This window comes from Mauremys reevesii, linkage group 23 (assembly GCF_016161935.1).
Source record: "Mauremys reevesii isolate NIE-2019 linkage group 23, ASM1616193v1, whole genome shotgun sequence".
Taxonomy (NCBI): domain Eukaryota; kingdom Metazoa; phylum Chordata; order Testudines; family Geoemydidae; genus Mauremys; species Mauremys reevesii.
Window position 1 is genome coordinate 5,059,280 of NC_052645.1, and position 16,713 is coordinate 5,075,992.

Sequence of the window (16,713 nt, forward strand, 5' to 3'; positions counted from 1 at the left end):
AGTTGTGATGGGTTTAGAAGGGGTGCAGTATTTCCCTCTCAAAATACTGGACTGATTTGTGTCTGTCCTTCTTTACACAGGTGATATGGTTTTGCTGTTCCAAACTCCTCTGAGCTTGAAACATATGTTAAAGGCTTTTAGGCCTAGATTCATAAATGTATTTAAGGGATCTAAACACCAGACTTAGGTGCCTAAGTCCCAGTTATAGGCTCCACTGCGATTCACAAAATGCCTGCTGAACCCTGTAGGTGCCTAAACTCATTTGGGGCTAGATTCACACAGGGACTTAGGTGTCTAACTGCCAATTTAGGCACCTACATCCCCGAATCAGGCCCCACTGGAATTCACAAAGCCTCTGCTCATCTTCTGCAGAGGGAGCATGGATGTGAGATCATGTCAGCTCCATAGACAGAGAAGCCAAAAACCTACCAAGTCACAAACAACAGCCCCAAATCACACATATCCCAATAACATGTACAAAGGGATAATTTTATTGATTACATACTGTAGAGCTGACAGCATTAGTCAGGAGATACATGCAGATAAACTGTGTTTAAACTTGGCATGCAGACTAGGAGCGCTATATAACTGGTAGGAGGTGAGCACCATCTTTAAGCAGTGTGGAGAGGAAGGAACAGGCTTTCCCCTACTGAACATGCTTACATGAGTTTTGTGAGAGTCAGGACAGTGCTGGTAGCTCTCTTGTCTGGAGTAGAGGGGAACTGTGAATAACAGAACCTCAGAAAAGAATTAACTTGAATTGGACTCACATAACTTAGCAGGAATATGTGAAAAGGAAAAGAGACCTGGTTTACTATCTGCCTGTAACATCATGACTGGACCCAGTTCCACAATCAATCATCTACAAATACAAAAAATGTATTTAGTCTCTTAAAAATACATTCCATACTGTCTGGAGTGCTCAGGTGCTGAATGGCAGCAAGACAAAGGTGCCTCCCCAATGCACACTGAAATAATCAAGGAAGAGTTAGATGATCCCTACAAAGCAGCTACATCACTCTTCACCTCTTGCGCAGTAAATGGTCTTTATGCGCATGGGTGGGATGATTGTGGCTAGTTCTATTAAAGGTGCGCACTAGTGTAACTATTTCTTCACTCTGTGTAAATCCTTCCCCCCAAACACCCACGGGAGCCACCTGCACCCTATTCCTTGTGTTTTCCTTGCTTTTCTGAGCATCTTCAGCATCATAGCCCTCCTGTTGCCCGTCATGTCTAATGAGCTGGTATCTGACAATTCCCACCACTGATGGACAGAGACAGCAAAGAACATCAGGTATTCAGACTCCTGAATTTCCAGAGCCACTGGAGGGGCCATACCTTGCTCAATGCATCCCCAAGGATGGCTGCAGTTTCATTTCCAGACATTAGGGAAGCTGAAGGGAGCTACTCTTGAACCACCTAGTCCAAGAGGTGCCTGAAGCAGGCCTGGTCTGAGGCTATCCATGGCAGTGTGAAAACCCTCTTGGTAAATACCAGTTTTTCCAAAACCTCCTCTCTAGCTGGGAGGTGTGGTCTGCATATAAAGGGTTGGATTTTTCTTCAAGTGTTTCTTGGGAGATGAGAACAACCGTTACAAACTCCCACAGGCAGCAAATACAGTTACAACTTTGGAATTCTCTGAATGTCTGATTCACATTTTCAGCATTATCAAGTCCATGGAAACCCCACCATATTCATATGCTACAATTACAAACAACATTTCCCCAGTGCTGACAATATTTACAAATATTTACTCTATTTTACAGCTGTTCTCAAAAGTGTGCAATTTGAGTAAAATGTCATGTTTCCTGAAATCATTAATATTAGTTTAATAATACAATCAGCTCCTATTGCACTCAGGTTTAGGGGATATGTCCCCATTAGGTTTCAATGAGGATTTCTCGCTCAGAGTTAATCTCAGATTTATTAAAAAGACAACCCACAACCTAGTTACTGACATTTACATTCATTATTTACAACCAGTGAAATGGTAGTGAGATTGTTTCTGTTCGAGAACAGGGATCCAAATAATATGACTTAAAGTAGTGAATGAACAGTCCAAACTACTGGCCAGGATAAATGAAGACAAGTTCTTATCTGCTCATCTCTCTGCGCCCCAGGACTCTGGAGTTATGGAAACAGCCCTCAATCCACTGTGTCTGGCTTCCACAGGACCCTGCTGTGGAGAGCAGAAGTGGCACTAGACACTCCAGTGCTCCTAGTCCACTGCTTAAAGGCTGCTGATGCCGGGTGTGGACAGGCTCTGATGGGAGCTGGCACCATTCAGAGTTAACAATGAGGCTCACTGCATTTGCCCTTGGCTCTGATGACAAGGCCGTCAGAGAGAAAGGGCAGTGGGCGCATTTGACCTGGATTTCAGTGGTGGGCTGCCCCCCTGTGCTGATTGTGGGGCTTGAGTTTTATGGCTGTCCAAATGGGGAGTTCCTGTTTGCAGGCAGACTAAGGAAGGGCACTGCCCAGTGCTTGGATGACTGCATGGCCCCATTCCTGCTCTCAGTGACATGTCTGGCAACACCCTCTCTGGCTTCAATGGGAGCATACAGAGGAGCTGTGTGAACTCTGCCTAATTAGAACATGAGGCCTCCTGCCCAGGTTCTGTGCAGACTGAAGGGAGCTGGAGTGATGGTGCATGTAGCACACTCCCCCCTCAGGAGACATGAGGGCATTAAGATGTGGCTTGAGGAATGGCGAGGCCAGAGATCACTACAGACTCTGCTGGCTGGGTTTGCCCAAGGCCCTGATCCAGCAAATCATCTATGCATGTGTGTAGCTTTCATTCTAAAGTCAGTGGGACTGTACTTGGGCTGAAAGTTATGCACATACGTAGGAGTTTCATTGGATCAAGGCCAAAATGACTTTTTGCTGCACAGCATCTTAGAGAGGGAGGCTGTGAGGGCTAGAGGACAAGGCAGGGACTTATGAGTACAAGACTAGCATCTGATGACCTCAAAGCTGCCCCAGTAAGGAGTGAAATGAATGCCTACGGCAGCACTGTACTCAGCTGAGGCAGTGCCTGAATGAGGAAAGGCTTGGAAGGAACCACAGAGTCTATGCTGGGTATGTGACCCTCGAGGGCACTGAGAAGGGCTGTCCAGCAGGGGAACAGCCACAGCACAGACACCTTCACCAAAGCTGGGCTCAGCTACAGCAGGCTAACACCCCTTGGTGGCCATGGGAATGGTTCAGCTAGTTCCCTGCATGAGTGGCAAGGCTCAGAGAGCTACCCTAACCCTGCACAGAGGGGCAGGCTCAGCCAGCAGCAAGCTAGTGCATGGACCGGGATAGAGGCACAAATGGCAGCAGAACAAGCCTTTGTAGGAGGGGCTCACATGCTGCTGGTGCCCAAGGAGCCATTTACCACAGATGACATGGCCCAACTCACTGCTGACATGAGGTCCAGTGACAGCCGTGGGATTTAGGCTTTGAAGTGACTTCACCACTGTTGAAAATTTTAGCCATGAACCTTGGGAAAGTAAGAGGGGAAGACGTAAAGAGGAAGGATTGGTCTATTATCAGCATACAAAGAAAACCTTGTACTGTGACTTTAACTATGCTTAGAGCAGAGTTAACACACAAGTGCAATCACACTTCCCAAGAGAATGAAACCAGGCATGACCCTTTGCTGCCAGTCCAGCAGCTGGCCTGGGGAGCACTTCTTCCTTACTGCTCATAAAGTGCTGCCTCTTGTGGGGTACATTGGGAATTTGGGTCCAGCGATGGTACAGAGTGTTCAGAGCACTGCTGCTTCCAGGTGTGGTGGGACAGGATGTGCCCAGCTTAAAAGGCAAGTGAAGGCTAAACCCTCCCCCAGCACCTGTGGAAGGGACAAACATGGCAATTGAGTGGAGCATTAACACTGTCAGCAAATACCGAGTTCCAGCCTCGTTCCCTTTCAGTGGAGGTTCATGGTGGCTGTGAGAGGGTGGGGAGGAAACCGTTACACACAAGGGTGTCCTACCAGCAGAGAGCAAAGAGCCTACTGCAGCTGCCTCAAAGCTTAGGCTGAGGACTCTGCAGAACTCCCTTTGCCCAGCAGATGGCGTAAAGTAGAGGGACTGGAGCAGTGGGCCCCAAGGGGAATTGGTGTGCTACACAAGGTGTATCTGCAGCAGGCTGCTCCCCAGCCCTGAGATGTCACCTAATAAGTGGTTTGTTCTGGGAGCAGATCACCCCCTCTCTTGGCCACAACAACATAGGCTCAGGACACTCCTCTCATTGGGGCATGCCTGGCTCTGCTGTCCTTACCATACAAGGTTGCAACATGGGCAGGAAGCAGCCACAGAATGAGCTCAGCTCTCCTGGAGTGGGGCTGAGGGCATGAATGTCAGGCAATGAATCGTCCCCTCACATTGCACTGGACAGGCCAAGCACAGGGGCTCTGAGCGAGCTGGGCCTTACCCAGCAGCCTCCCCGGCTGAGCTCCTCCATGGATTCCAGGTGCTGGGGAGACCCAGTGGCAAGCATGAGGGGAAGGCAATGTTGTTTCTTGGGACCCGACAGGGACTCCGTCCTCCCTGGCCCAGATTGCAGAGTGCCCCAGTGACAGTGCATGGGGGCTAGGTGGGTGCAGAAGATAAGGGCTCAGTAGGCTCCTCTTCTTTTCTCCTATTATTGCTCCAGCCTCCCTCCCTAACCCCAGCCCCTGGATTGGCTGGGCCCACTGGTGATCTCCTATTTGGGGGGGGGGGGGGGCATTCCTGATGGCTAAAGGAGAGGTCTGGGGAAAAGAGCAGCTGTTTCTATATGTGAGCTGGGGATGGGAAGATGGGACAGGGATGGGGTTGCCTATGGGAACATGAGAGCTCTGTACCCATCTGTGGTTCACATGCAAACTGCCTTTCCTGAGAGCAAACAGACTACGAGATCACGGCACTGACTGGGCTGGGTGCCATGCAGCACTAATAGCCAGTGCAATGGAGTCTGCTTCTGTCCCCTCCCCATCTCTCTCTGCTGAGGATATTAACCTTGGAAACACATGACTATAGTATTTGATTGTGCCTGGATCCTAGCCAGGATGGCCACAGGGGAGACAGGAAGGTTCAGGCAACCACCCTGTCCTGAAGCGTGATGGGAGGTTCATGGAATATCCCCTGTCCAGAGTGGTAACAGGGAGGGGCAAGGAAAAGCCCCTATCCAGAGAGGTAGTAGGGAGAAGGTAGAACAGCCTCTGGCCAGAAGGGAGATGCACAGGATGGCTCCTGGCAAGGCTGGACAATGGCCTGAGCATATCAATCCCAGCTTAGCTCAATGCTCATTTATGCCTTTTGGGAAGGAAGAGAAGGCCCTCTTGGAGAGGAGGGTTCTGCCTTCGAGTGCAGGGTGCAAAGCTCCACTCACGAACCTTTGTGCATGGCAGCTAAGGTGGGAGAGGGGGGCAGTGGGAGCACAGAACTCTGGCTGAAAGGCAGCCAAGTCCAAGCTGGGGCAAGCGTTCATTGCTGTTATGCTTGGCTCAGTAAACAGCCTTGTATTATCAAATTTCTGGCCAAGGAGGAATGGGGTGGCAAGGCATGCCAGGCCTGTGGCAGGAGTCCTGGTGAAGAAGCTCTCTAAGCAATGTTCTCTGCACATAGATGTGACCTGCGGTGATGGCGTTCCTCCTACATGTGGTTGAAGAGATCTGGGAACTCATGTGCTTTCCTGGTGCAAGGTGTTTTGACTGAGCAATAGCAGAGGCAGATTAAGAATAATGCAAACTTTCATCATGACACTGAAAACTTTCAGATGTGGAAGGACTTGGTTCCTTTTGAAAATCCAGATGTGCTCAGCAGCTGTGAGAGCCAGTTGCTCTGTGGCCATTGGGGTAGCTCTAGTGTTCTTTATAAATTACAGTGGTTAATGTAGGGTTCTCTTTTGTACTGCAAGTATCATAGCAGGCTATAGAAGCAGTGGCCATGGACCCAGAAGAGTTTCCATACAGACCTATATTCCTGTGGAGACAAATCCAGTCTCAGCCCAGAGATGAGAAGTGGGGTTCCCCTGAGAGAAGTCTCTGCAGCCACCTTCCTGGCAGAGAAGGAAAATGTGCTGGTTAATCTTCTGTCTCACACAAATCACATTAGAAAACAGATTCCAGGCTAGCTGAAGGCTTTGTTGCATTTACAAGGCAGGAATGACACCCATGCAGCTGGTAACATCCTTAGCTCTTGCCCCACGAAATGGAGTGTTCGTTTGGTGAAAGGAAAGAAGTTCATCTCCTAGAGGTCATCCGGGAGGAGCGGGAAATGCCCTAGAAGAGAGAACCCCACAGCATCACATACTCAGCAGCTCAGAGATCTGTTCCACTCCAACAGCAGTATGCACCAGAGGAACAAACATCACAACTTCTCTTGGACAGCCACCATCCTCCAAACCCTCTCCCTTTACCTCCTCTCCTACCTTCCCCTGGGGGGAGCAAATGCCACAGCCTCATGCACCAGACAGGGCAACTCAGAGGGAGCAGACAGGGTCAGATCTGGCCAGTGGAACCTACCCCCTTTCTGTATTTACACTGGAACAGCTCTGACATGCCCCATCTCATCCTTAGGCTTCCCAGTGATACCATGGCCTTGTCCAGGGACAAGTCATATTTGTTAAATCAGCCTCCTTGAGCTACAGAAGGAGCACACAGTTTTGTAGTTGCTATTTTCTCAGTTTTATGGAATTTTTCCCTTAGGGACCTGGCCTATTTCCCAGTGGATATAACCTGGGCACTAGTTTCCAGGGTTTTCCAGCTGCCAACCTCAAGAAGGCAGCCTGTGATCTATGAATCACACTGGGTTCATTCTTGTACATCATCACCAGTAATAGGTGACCCTGCAGGGCCAAAATAAGCCCTCAGCTAAATCTGTGGAGCCCCATTTTCTGCAGATCATGATCCTAATGACACCCGTGCAATGTCATTAGCCTTAAGGTGTCCCTGTGGGAATACTTTGGCTGCAGAACAACCACCATTGGTGATGATGCAGGGAATGGAAAGAACTCAGCTGGACTCTCAGACCCAAAGGGGAGTTGGTGGCATTGACAGTTATAAAACATGTCTTCTTATTTCCAAATTAGACAAATCTGATCTCAAGTCATGGAGACACAATGCATACGGAGCCCCATGATGCCATTGGACAGTCGCTTTTCACAGCAGTCACATTAAGTTGCATAGTGTTTACTTTGCTAACAGCATCCATCAAAAAAAGCATACTCAGGACAGATGCCATGCATCTCTAAGTGCCAGTGCAGACAGGCTCTGAAGGAACAGCAGCCAACTGTCAAAACATTCATATCTTTACGAATTCCCAGGCAGTGTTTCTCAGGCTTGGCCATGCATGTGCTCAGGCCCATGTCAGCTGACCCAGGTTTGCGGGGCTCAGGCAACAGGGCTGTTTAATCACTACGTAGGCATTTGGGCTCAGGCTGACTTCCAGGCTTTGGGACCCCATGAGGGGGACCCCAAAGCTCAGGATCCAGCCCAAGCCTGAACGTCTGCAACTGCAATTTTTACAGGCCTGCAGTTCAAGCCCTGCAAAGCCACGTCAGCTGCCATGGGCCAGCCATGAGTGTTAAAGTGCAGTGTAGGCTCATGCAAATCCCCTCTGAGTTCTCTGTATGGGGAAGGAAGTGGTGCTTGTGAGAGACGATTTCCTCACCACCCACTGCTCCAAACACTGACAAATGAAAATCAATGGGAAGAGACCCTGCACACAAGCTTATACCCAAAGGAAAGTTCAGAGTGAGGCAAAACAGGATGTCATCCCAACTGACTTGCAATCTGTTGGGTTTGCTTCTCAATGAACATGGAACAGAAAGAGTTCTGGGCAGCTCCAGCACTGTTCTTCACCCCTAATCACACAGGGAGCGAAAATAGCCACCTGACCCTCCATCCACTTACCTATACCCCTGTGACCCTGTCCCCATGTGAAAAGAGGTAGGAAGGATCTGCCTACCCCAAGCACATGGGCAGGAATGGACCCCCAACCCTGCAGAAGCAGTGGCCCCAGGGCCGACCTGGCTGTAGGGTGAAAGTCAGCGAGCTTTCAAATCTCTGAAGCAAAAGCCTTATGCCTCACCCTTGACCAGTTTAGTTCTCTTTAGAATAGCACTTAGATTGACCTACCTGGTCCTCTGTCTTGCAGCCCAGCTGTGCATGGGGGCTGGTTCCAGGGCGCTGCTGCAGCTCCACCTGGGAGGTTGGCCTTTTCTCTGAAGTCTCAGCCTGGGACAGCTGCTCAGAAGAGCCATACTGTTTTCTTCTGGAAGTGGGAACAAAATCTTTGCTTTCCTCCTGTAGTAATAGGAGCAAAAAGATTGGAAATCTTGTGCTGTTCAATACACCAGAGACTGCCCAGAACTTTAGCTGCCTCCAAGAATCCTGCAGGTGTGCAGCACTGGAGAAGTCATGGCTAATTTAGCTAATGTGCCCACTTGCCCACGGTGAGTTTCACCATTCATTGTGCTGTCCAGTCTCACAGAGGGCATAAGGCCTTCTGGGGAACCTCACAGTCCTCTGTCAGATTTACTGATGAAAATAACTTTGCATCATCAGCAAACGACCTGCTGCCCATGTATTCCCACAGCAAACCCAGAGTGCAGAATAACTGATGCAATGACAAGGTTCCAAAGTTAAAAAAACAGTTTAATCAGGCAAGAAATATAGAAATTAGAACTGCAACAGCACCATTAACTTTGCTTCAGGGCAAACTGGTTCGTTTTCAATTAATATTTATAAACAGCAGCGTTCTGAAGCCAACATTTTTTGAAGTGGGCCCTGAGTGAGGGGCTTCCCTTTTTGGGTGCCCAGTGTTAGACACACAGGCCCAGATCCTTAGAGATACCTCAGCATTGCTCTGATCAGAGTTGCAATGTGTAACCCCTAGATGCTCTGCCACCCTGTTGCATTTCAGCCCATGCTAGGTGCCCAGACCCCCCATAAGGTAGGTGTCTAAGGAAGGGGTTCTTAGAAGCCAGGTAGCTGAACAGGGAGCTGTCTAAGCCAGCCAGGAGCAAAAGGTTGAGGAGAGGGGTAGAGAGAAGAATGGAATATAGATGCCTAAGTGGCTGACCTGGATTACCTAGCATCTCCCTCCACTGAGGATCCTCAGCCACGAATGCACTCCTGCAGTTAGGGATCTAGGCCCATAGTTTCAAAGATATTTAGGCACCTAATTCCCACAGGAGTTAGGTGTCTAAATACCTTTGAGGATCAGGGCTCTAAGCCAGTTCAGCTGCTTAGGTAGCCCATGTCCTAGCATCTGTAACCATTTCTCTCTCTCTGTTTCTTGCTCATGCTTGATACCTTTCTCATGCTTGTCCTACATTTCCCGTTGGCCCTGGTGCTCTCTTCTGCAGGCTCTCTGCTGCCTATTAGTGGCCTGTCTCCAGCCCTCCTGCTGTCGGTCTGACTGGTATCAGGACTTAGACCGGCTCAGAGAATGCTGACTGGATTAGGCCCCACTAGCAAGCCAGGAATTCCCCTGCCTAATTTGAGAATCCTGCTTCGGGGGCTATGGGGCTTCAGCGAGGGCTCAGAGCAGCTCAGTAGCTGTGGGGCAGAGTTAGTACTTTGGTGTGACCAGTGGAAACTTAGGCACCCAGGGCACTTAGGCGCCAGCTGAGTCATGGCTTTCAAAATGCCAGTGGCACCTCAATGGTGTGCTTAGGTACCTGCAGAGGCAGATAGGCCTCTAAGCACTTTTGAGGATCTGGGCCCTAATATTTGATTTTCAGAGATGAAGAACGTCTACAGCTCCCATTGATTTCAACCAGGTAGCCAAAAACTGGATACTCTAAAATTAGCAGCTGTCTTTGAAGATGGGAGTCTAAACTATCTCTTAAACAAACAAAGCAGAATTAAAATATACTCCACCTGTGCAATGCATCTGGTTACATGTTGCTACTGGAACAACTTTTCCATTTCTGGACTTTGTGGTTGCAATTGTGCAACATTCAAGTCACATAAACATAACTTTATGTATTTAGTTTGTTTTAAAGAAAAATTATTATTTACTAACTCTGAAGAGTTTGGTTTAATTCAGTAGGCATCATATTAGCCCCGCATATTTAGCAGAGAAATTGCTGGAAGCTGAAGAGAAGTTCAGTCTGGAAATAAGGTGTACATTTTTAACAGAACCACTGGAACAATTTACCCAGTGTCGTGGTGGAGTCTGCATCACTGACCATCTTTAAATCAAGACTGGCTGTTTTTGTAAAGGTTGGGGCAGTTCTCTGGCCTGTGTACACAGGATGATCACAGAAGATGATCAAAATGATCCCTGCTGGCCTTGAAATCTATGAACACCCTCATTCCATCTACATTCTAACACCACTCTGTGTATTCTTGCTAGAGTTTTATCTGGAATGATTACAGAAAGATTCTGGAACAAGAAGAATGTCCTTTGAAAAAATAGTCATTTTGAGTGTGGCTAGTATCCCTAAACAAGAAAATGCATACTTCCCCCAGCACTCCAAATCTTTTCTCATTTCCTGAGGTAGTGGTCTGATATTGAAATCATGGAGCTCTTCTAGGCATTTTGAGATCTGATTCCCAGGTATTTGTATCAAATGTTTTCTGGAAGGGTGACTTCTCAGAGGCTGGCAAATTCACAGACAGCACTTCAGATTTAGAATATTTTACTTCAAAGCCACTCATTTTCCTAAAGTCATGGATTTCTTTAGCTGTTTGGGTTAGATACAAATAATATCACATCCCTGGTGATTACAGCTGATATGTTCTTACAAGTTCTATTCCTGTGATAAATTCACTGTGCAATAGGCTCCACGGCTAAGGCTGCGAGTTTGTCACAGAGGTGGGTGGGTCGGCTTATGTGGCCTGCATCTTGCAGGAGGTCAGACTAGATATCATAATGGTCCCTTCTGATCTTGAATTCTATGATTCTATAATTCTATGATTAAGGTAACAGATTCCATGATATTCTGGGACCTCTGTGACTTCTGCAGTGGGTGGCCCGGGGGCTGCCTGAGCAGCTCGGGCAGCCCCTGGGCCAGCTGCACCAGCTGCTGTGGGGGCAGCCTTAGGCCCCCCCCCCCAGCAGCAACAGGAGTTTGGATGAGGGGCTCAGGGCTGGGGGTTGGGACACAGAAAGGGGTGGGGGCTCTGGGCAGCGCTTACCTCGGTGGGGAGGAGGTCTCCCCGGAAGCGGCAACATGCCTCGGCTCCTAGGTGGAGGCATGGCCAGTGGGCCCTGTGTGTTGCCTCTGGGAGATGAGAAGCCAGTGCTTGGGGTGGAGGCAATGCGCAGACCTACCTGGTCACATCTCCGCCTAGGAGCTGAGGGATGGTTCCGCTTCTGGGGAGCCGTGGGGGTCCCGGGCCATGCAGTGCCACCTGCCTCCCTCCCAGCATCTGCAGGGACTGGGGCCATGGCACCCCCAGGCTGCCTCCCTACAGCACCCGTGGCACTCCCACCCCAAGATTTAGTCACGGGTATTTTTAGTAAAAGTCATGGACAAATCTTGGGCCGTGAATTTTTGTTTACTGCCCATGACCTGTCCATGACTTTTACTAAAAATACCTGTAACTAAAATGTAGCCTTATCCATGGCTAATGTGTAGATTAAAGGAGACAATGGACAACCCCCTTTAGTTCCCCAGCACAATTCCCATAGGAGAGACTTTGAACAGAAAGGGTTAGATCCACAAAGGAATTCAGGCCCCTAACAGACACTTCAGATGCCTGCATCCAACATTTAGATCCTCAGAACCCCCACTCAGCTGCCACTTAACCCTGTAGGCACCTAAATTTCCACCTGCAAAGTCACTTAGGTGCCTAAAATCTGCCACTGGGTATGCACACAGTCACCTCAGTCCTAACACCTAGGTACCTCTTTCACACATGAGTCCTGGCAGCAGCCTCAATTTCAGCATTCCCATGCCGACAGGGCCAGCTGGAGAGGCAGGTGCCAATTTCTGGGGGCACCAACTCAACACCATGGAGTTGGAGTGTGTGACATCACTTGGCTGGGGTTGTCCAACCTGGTTGGCAAAACACCTAGGGCCAACTCTGCCCGTCTATCTTGCCTTAGGGGCCTCACTTTGGCAGGCATGCTCAGAGCCCTGTGCTAAACAATGCTGATCCTGGAAATGCAGGTGTTGGTGCTGCCTCCCCCTTATAGCCTTCAGCCCACCTACGTGACTTTAGAGTGGAGACCTAGGTTCAAATCCCTCTCTGCTTGCTGTGGAGCAGAGATTTGAACTCCCATCTCCCTTCAGGCTGCCCTAGCCACTGGGCTGGGGATTAGCATGAAGTATGTCTCTTCTAGTCTTGCCTGTTGATGCTGTTCCACTTCGTATAAATAATTAGTCACTGGGCCAGAAAAAGAGTGACTGACTCTGAGCCCAGCAGTTAGGGCATTCAATGAGGATGGGGGAGACCCCTGTTGAAGACCAGTCATCACTGACAACTTCCTTTTTGAAATACAGACATCAGAACTAGACAGTATCTAGTGATGGTTTCACTAAGGTCTTACACAGAGGTAATACCACCTCCCTACTGTACTTGCTATTCCCGTTTGTACATCCAGGGACCCCTTATAGCCTCACACTGGAAACTCAAGTGCAGTTGGTTATGTACCATAACCTTTAGGACCTTTTCAGAGTCATTGCTTTCCAGAGTACAGTCCCCCATCCTGGAAGGCTGATTTATATTCGTTCTTTCTAGACATATGACTTTGTATTTGGCTGTATTAAAATTGATGTTGTTCAAATTAGCCCAATTTACCAAGCAATCCAGTTCAGTTGTCCCCATCATTTACCACTCCAATTTTTTATCTCATCTGCAAACTTTACCAGCAATGATTTTATATTTTCTTCTAGATCATTAAGATAAAGAACAGAACCCCGTGGGACACCACTAGAAACACCCTCATTGAATGACATTTACAATTACCTTTTAAAGCTATTTAACATAGGCTATGTTGATTTTGTATAGTGCTAATCTTTTTTAATCAGCTTGTCATACAAGACTAAGTCAAATGCCTTCCAGTAGTCTACAGGAGTATATTATATTAACAGGTTTCAGAGTGGTAGCCATGTTAGTCTGTATCAGCAAAAACAATGAGGAGTCCTTGTGACACCTTAGAGACTAACAAATTTATTTGGGCATAAGCTTTCGTGGGCTAGAACCCACTTCATCAGATGCATGGAGTGGAAAATACAGGATCAGGTATAAATACATGAAAAGATGTAAGTTGCCTTACCAAGCGTGAAGTCAGTCTAACAAGACAAATAACTTCAAAAGATATTTTTCCTCCCTTGGTATCCTGCTGTCAATTGAATTATTATACTTGCTCCTGTATCAGCCTTTCCATTATTTTTTCATTATTTTGCTAGGAATCAATGTCAGGATAATCCACCTATAGTTCCTGGACCATCCTGTTTACCCTTTTAAAAAACTGGTACAATAGTAGCATTGTTCCAGACCTTTGGAACTTCCCTAGTGTTCCAAGACTTGTTAAAAATCAACATTAATGGTTCAGAAAGCTTCTTGGCCAATTCTTTTAATACACTGGTATCCTGTAGATTTAAAAACATCCCCGCTAGGAATACCACCTCATCTCTGAGGTGTTGGGAAGATAAATTCTGTTTACAATATTTATTTTTTGGTGTATGCAATCCCATCAAGCCAAGCCATAGCGTTCTTATTAGCGATGTTCGAGGCATGAAGACCTCCAGAGAGTCGAATCATTTTGCAGTCCTCCACATATCATGGTTTGTGGCTGCCCACACTGACATAGTGGACTGTCTCTAAAACACCAACAAAATTCCACTGCTGTTTATAAAGAACTTAAGAGGCAAATTTTCAAAGGTATTTATGCACTTAAAGATGTAGACAGGCGCCTAGTAGGATTTTCCAAAAGGTCAGGGTGCCCAACTCCCACTGAAATCAAGTTTGAAATCTACTGAAATCAATGAGAGTTGGGTACCTAGGATCCTGCTAGGCACCTATCTGCATTGTTAGATGCCTAAATACCTTTAAAAATCTGGCCCCGTTATACTAGGATGAAAGCAACATAGACAGTTTCGTCCCAGTCTAATTTTGGTGTTTGAGTAGGATTTCCACTTCTTTTGGATGCTCTTCTAGCCTACTGAGCTCAGAAGTGCCAAATGGATGTTGGAGCACAAGCCCCATTGACTGTCCTTGACCTTTAATGGGACTTGAGGCCCTAAATCCCTTAGGCACATTTGAGAACCTCCACCTCATTCACATCTGTACTTACTCAAGCAGATATTATTCTCCCCCACTACTTTGGTTTTTTGCTCCTTGAAAGGCCATCCCACCACCAAACATTGGTTCTGAACTAGACACCAGGCTCATTCTAGGATTTGGAGGTTTGAACTTTGCCCTTCAACATGCTCTTAGCGTCTCTCCACATAGTGTTCACTCTGAGGGAACTAATCCCTTAGGGCTGTGAGTTTGCTGGGGTGTGCCCAGGATCTTGCCTCCCATCTTTTTGCTCTGTCATATCCAGGGCCTCCCAGAGGATTCTGGGGGCCTGGGGCAAAGCAATTTCGGGGGCCCCTTCCATAAAAAAAATTGCAATATAATTTTCTCGTGAGGGCCCCTGCGGGGCCCACGGCAAATTGCCCCACTTGCTCCCCCCCCACGGGTAGCCCTGGAAAAAATAAACCTTCCACATCTCGGCACAAACCCAGTTTGAAGAAAACTTCTTTACAAGGTATCACTGGTTCTCAGCATCAGCTAGTGCTAAAAGGCACTAAAGCTCATTAAAAGGGCTGGACAAATATTTTCATTCAAAACTTTTTTTGGATTGAAAACTAGGGGTTTTTAAAAAGCAGAAAAAAATCACGGCCAATGTCTGCTTTCCTTCAAAATTTGTTGTGGTTTTTTTTAATTGAAAAGCTGAAATTAGTCTGCCAAAACCTGAATATGATTTGGGGTTTCAGAAGTCTGTGGCCAAATATTTGCTGCTTGCTGTGTTTGATTGTTTAAAGAAACAATAAAAAAAACTGCTTAAAAAAAATCCAAAACTTTTGAACCACCTCAGCTTGTGACCAAACGCCTGAGGCCATCCAGTCAGAGATTTCTCCAGGTTTCTGATACTCTGCTGGCTTCCTTGACTCATATCTGTCTCCATAACTTTGGGTTCATTTAGGTTAGAACATAAGAACAGCCATACTGGGTCAAACCAAAGGTCTATCCAGTTCAGTATCCTGTCTACCGACAATGGCCAATGCCAAATGCCCCAGAGGGAGTGAACCTAACAGGTAATGATCAAGTGATCTCCCTCCTGCCATCCATCTCCACCCTCTGACAAACAGAGGCTAGGGATACCATTCCTTACCCATCCTGGCTAATAGCCATTAATGGACTTAACCTCCATGCATTTATCTGTTTCCTAGAGACTGGCTCCATGGGGTCCCTCACAAACTGGAGACGGTTACTGTGGGTTTGTCTTTAGTATAGCTTATGTACATACTCCATGAACTGAGCATTTGAGCTTGTTCCAGAATCTGGGATGAGCCTATGTTGTGAAAACTGAATGCTCAAAATAGCACATGCATGTGAATGGACACAGGGTGCTAAAATTAAATTAACCCAGGGGTTCTCAAACTGGGGGTTGGGACTCCTCAGGGGGTCACGAGATTATTACTGGGGGTCGGGAGCTGTCAGCCTCCACCTCAAACCCCGCTTTGCCTCCAGCATTTATAATAGTGCTAAATATATAAAAAAAAGTGTTTTCCATTTATAAGGGGGTGGGAGGTGTTGCACTCAGAGGTTTGTTATGTGAAAGGGCTCACCAGGACAAAAGTTTGAGAACCACTGAATTAACCCCTCTGAAGCCTCAAGAATGCAGGGGAGGGGGTGGGGGTCTCCCTTGGTAGGGTTGGGAAGGAGGTAGGTGGTGTAGGATATTGCTCTTCTTATGTGATCCCTCCCCCAGTGGCTAATTTTAAATGAAACTACCCTCCCCTGACATGAATCTCCCTATGGCTCTGAAATTAAATATAGACTATAATTTGGCATTTGAGAAGTGAAAGGGATGGGAGCCCTAATGGAAAAGCTAACAGCTTGGCTCTTCTGCAAGCCTCAAACTGCTGAATGAGCTTTAGGGTAGGGAAGGCTGCGCCTCCCAAACAGCCTGGCCCTGCCCCCTATCTGATCCCCACCCACTTCCTGCCCCCCAACTGCCCACCCCCCTCAGAATCCCTGACCCATCCTGCTCCTTGTCACCTCACCATCCCCCAGAGACCCCACCACCACTACCCCAGGACCCCACCCCTGCTTCCTGTCCCGACTGCCGCGACCCCTATCCACCCCCCCGCTGAGTCCTGACAGACCCCCGGAACGCCCACAATCCAACCCCCCCATTCCCTGTCCCCTGACTGCCGCCCCAACCTCTGCCCCCTCCCTGTCCCCTGACTGTCCCCGGGACTCCCTGCCCCTTATCCAACCCCCCTGGCCCTGGCCTCTTACCCCCGGCTCCCCCTATTACCCAGAGCCTCAGCGTATTGCATCCAAGAGCGTCCCTGAATAGCGGTGCAGCTTGCCTCCGGCGGGGCCTGAGCTCCTCCCCTCTCAGAGCCGTGTGGTAAGGAGGCGGGGCTGCGAGCTCCAGCGGGGCCTGAGCTCGCAGCTCCGCCCCCTCACCACGCGGCTCTGAGCGGGGCTGAGCTCAGGCCCCGCCGGAGACACGCTGCAGCTGTTCAGGGAAGCTCTTGGATGCGCTGAGGCTCCGGGTGAGG

At 48.2% G+C, this 16,713-nt stretch overlaps 1 protein-coding gene across 3 annotated transcripts in view; it reads right to left on the reverse strand.

Annotated features, from left to right (window-relative positions):
- Nucleotides 1-468: 468 nt before the first annotated feature.
- Nucleotides 469-16,713, reverse strand: part of LUZP1 (leucine zipper protein 1) — a 51,953-nt gene continuing 35,708 nt past the window's right edge. For 2 of the 3 annotated variants that reach the window (XM_039511565.1, XM_039511566.1), the window contains exons 3-4: nucleotides 8,108-8,275; nucleotides 469-6,027 (exon numbers count right to left, since the gene is read on the reverse strand). In XM_039511565.1, coding sequence (XP_039367499.1) covers nucleotides 5,944-6,027; nucleotides 8,108-8,275 — 252 coding nt within the window. In that variant the 3' untranslated portion in view covers nucleotides 469-5,943. Of the gene's footprint in view, nucleotides 6,251-8,107; nucleotides 8,276-16,713 lie in introns of all 3 variants that reach the window. The other variant, XM_039511567.1, reaches the window with a different exon arrangement.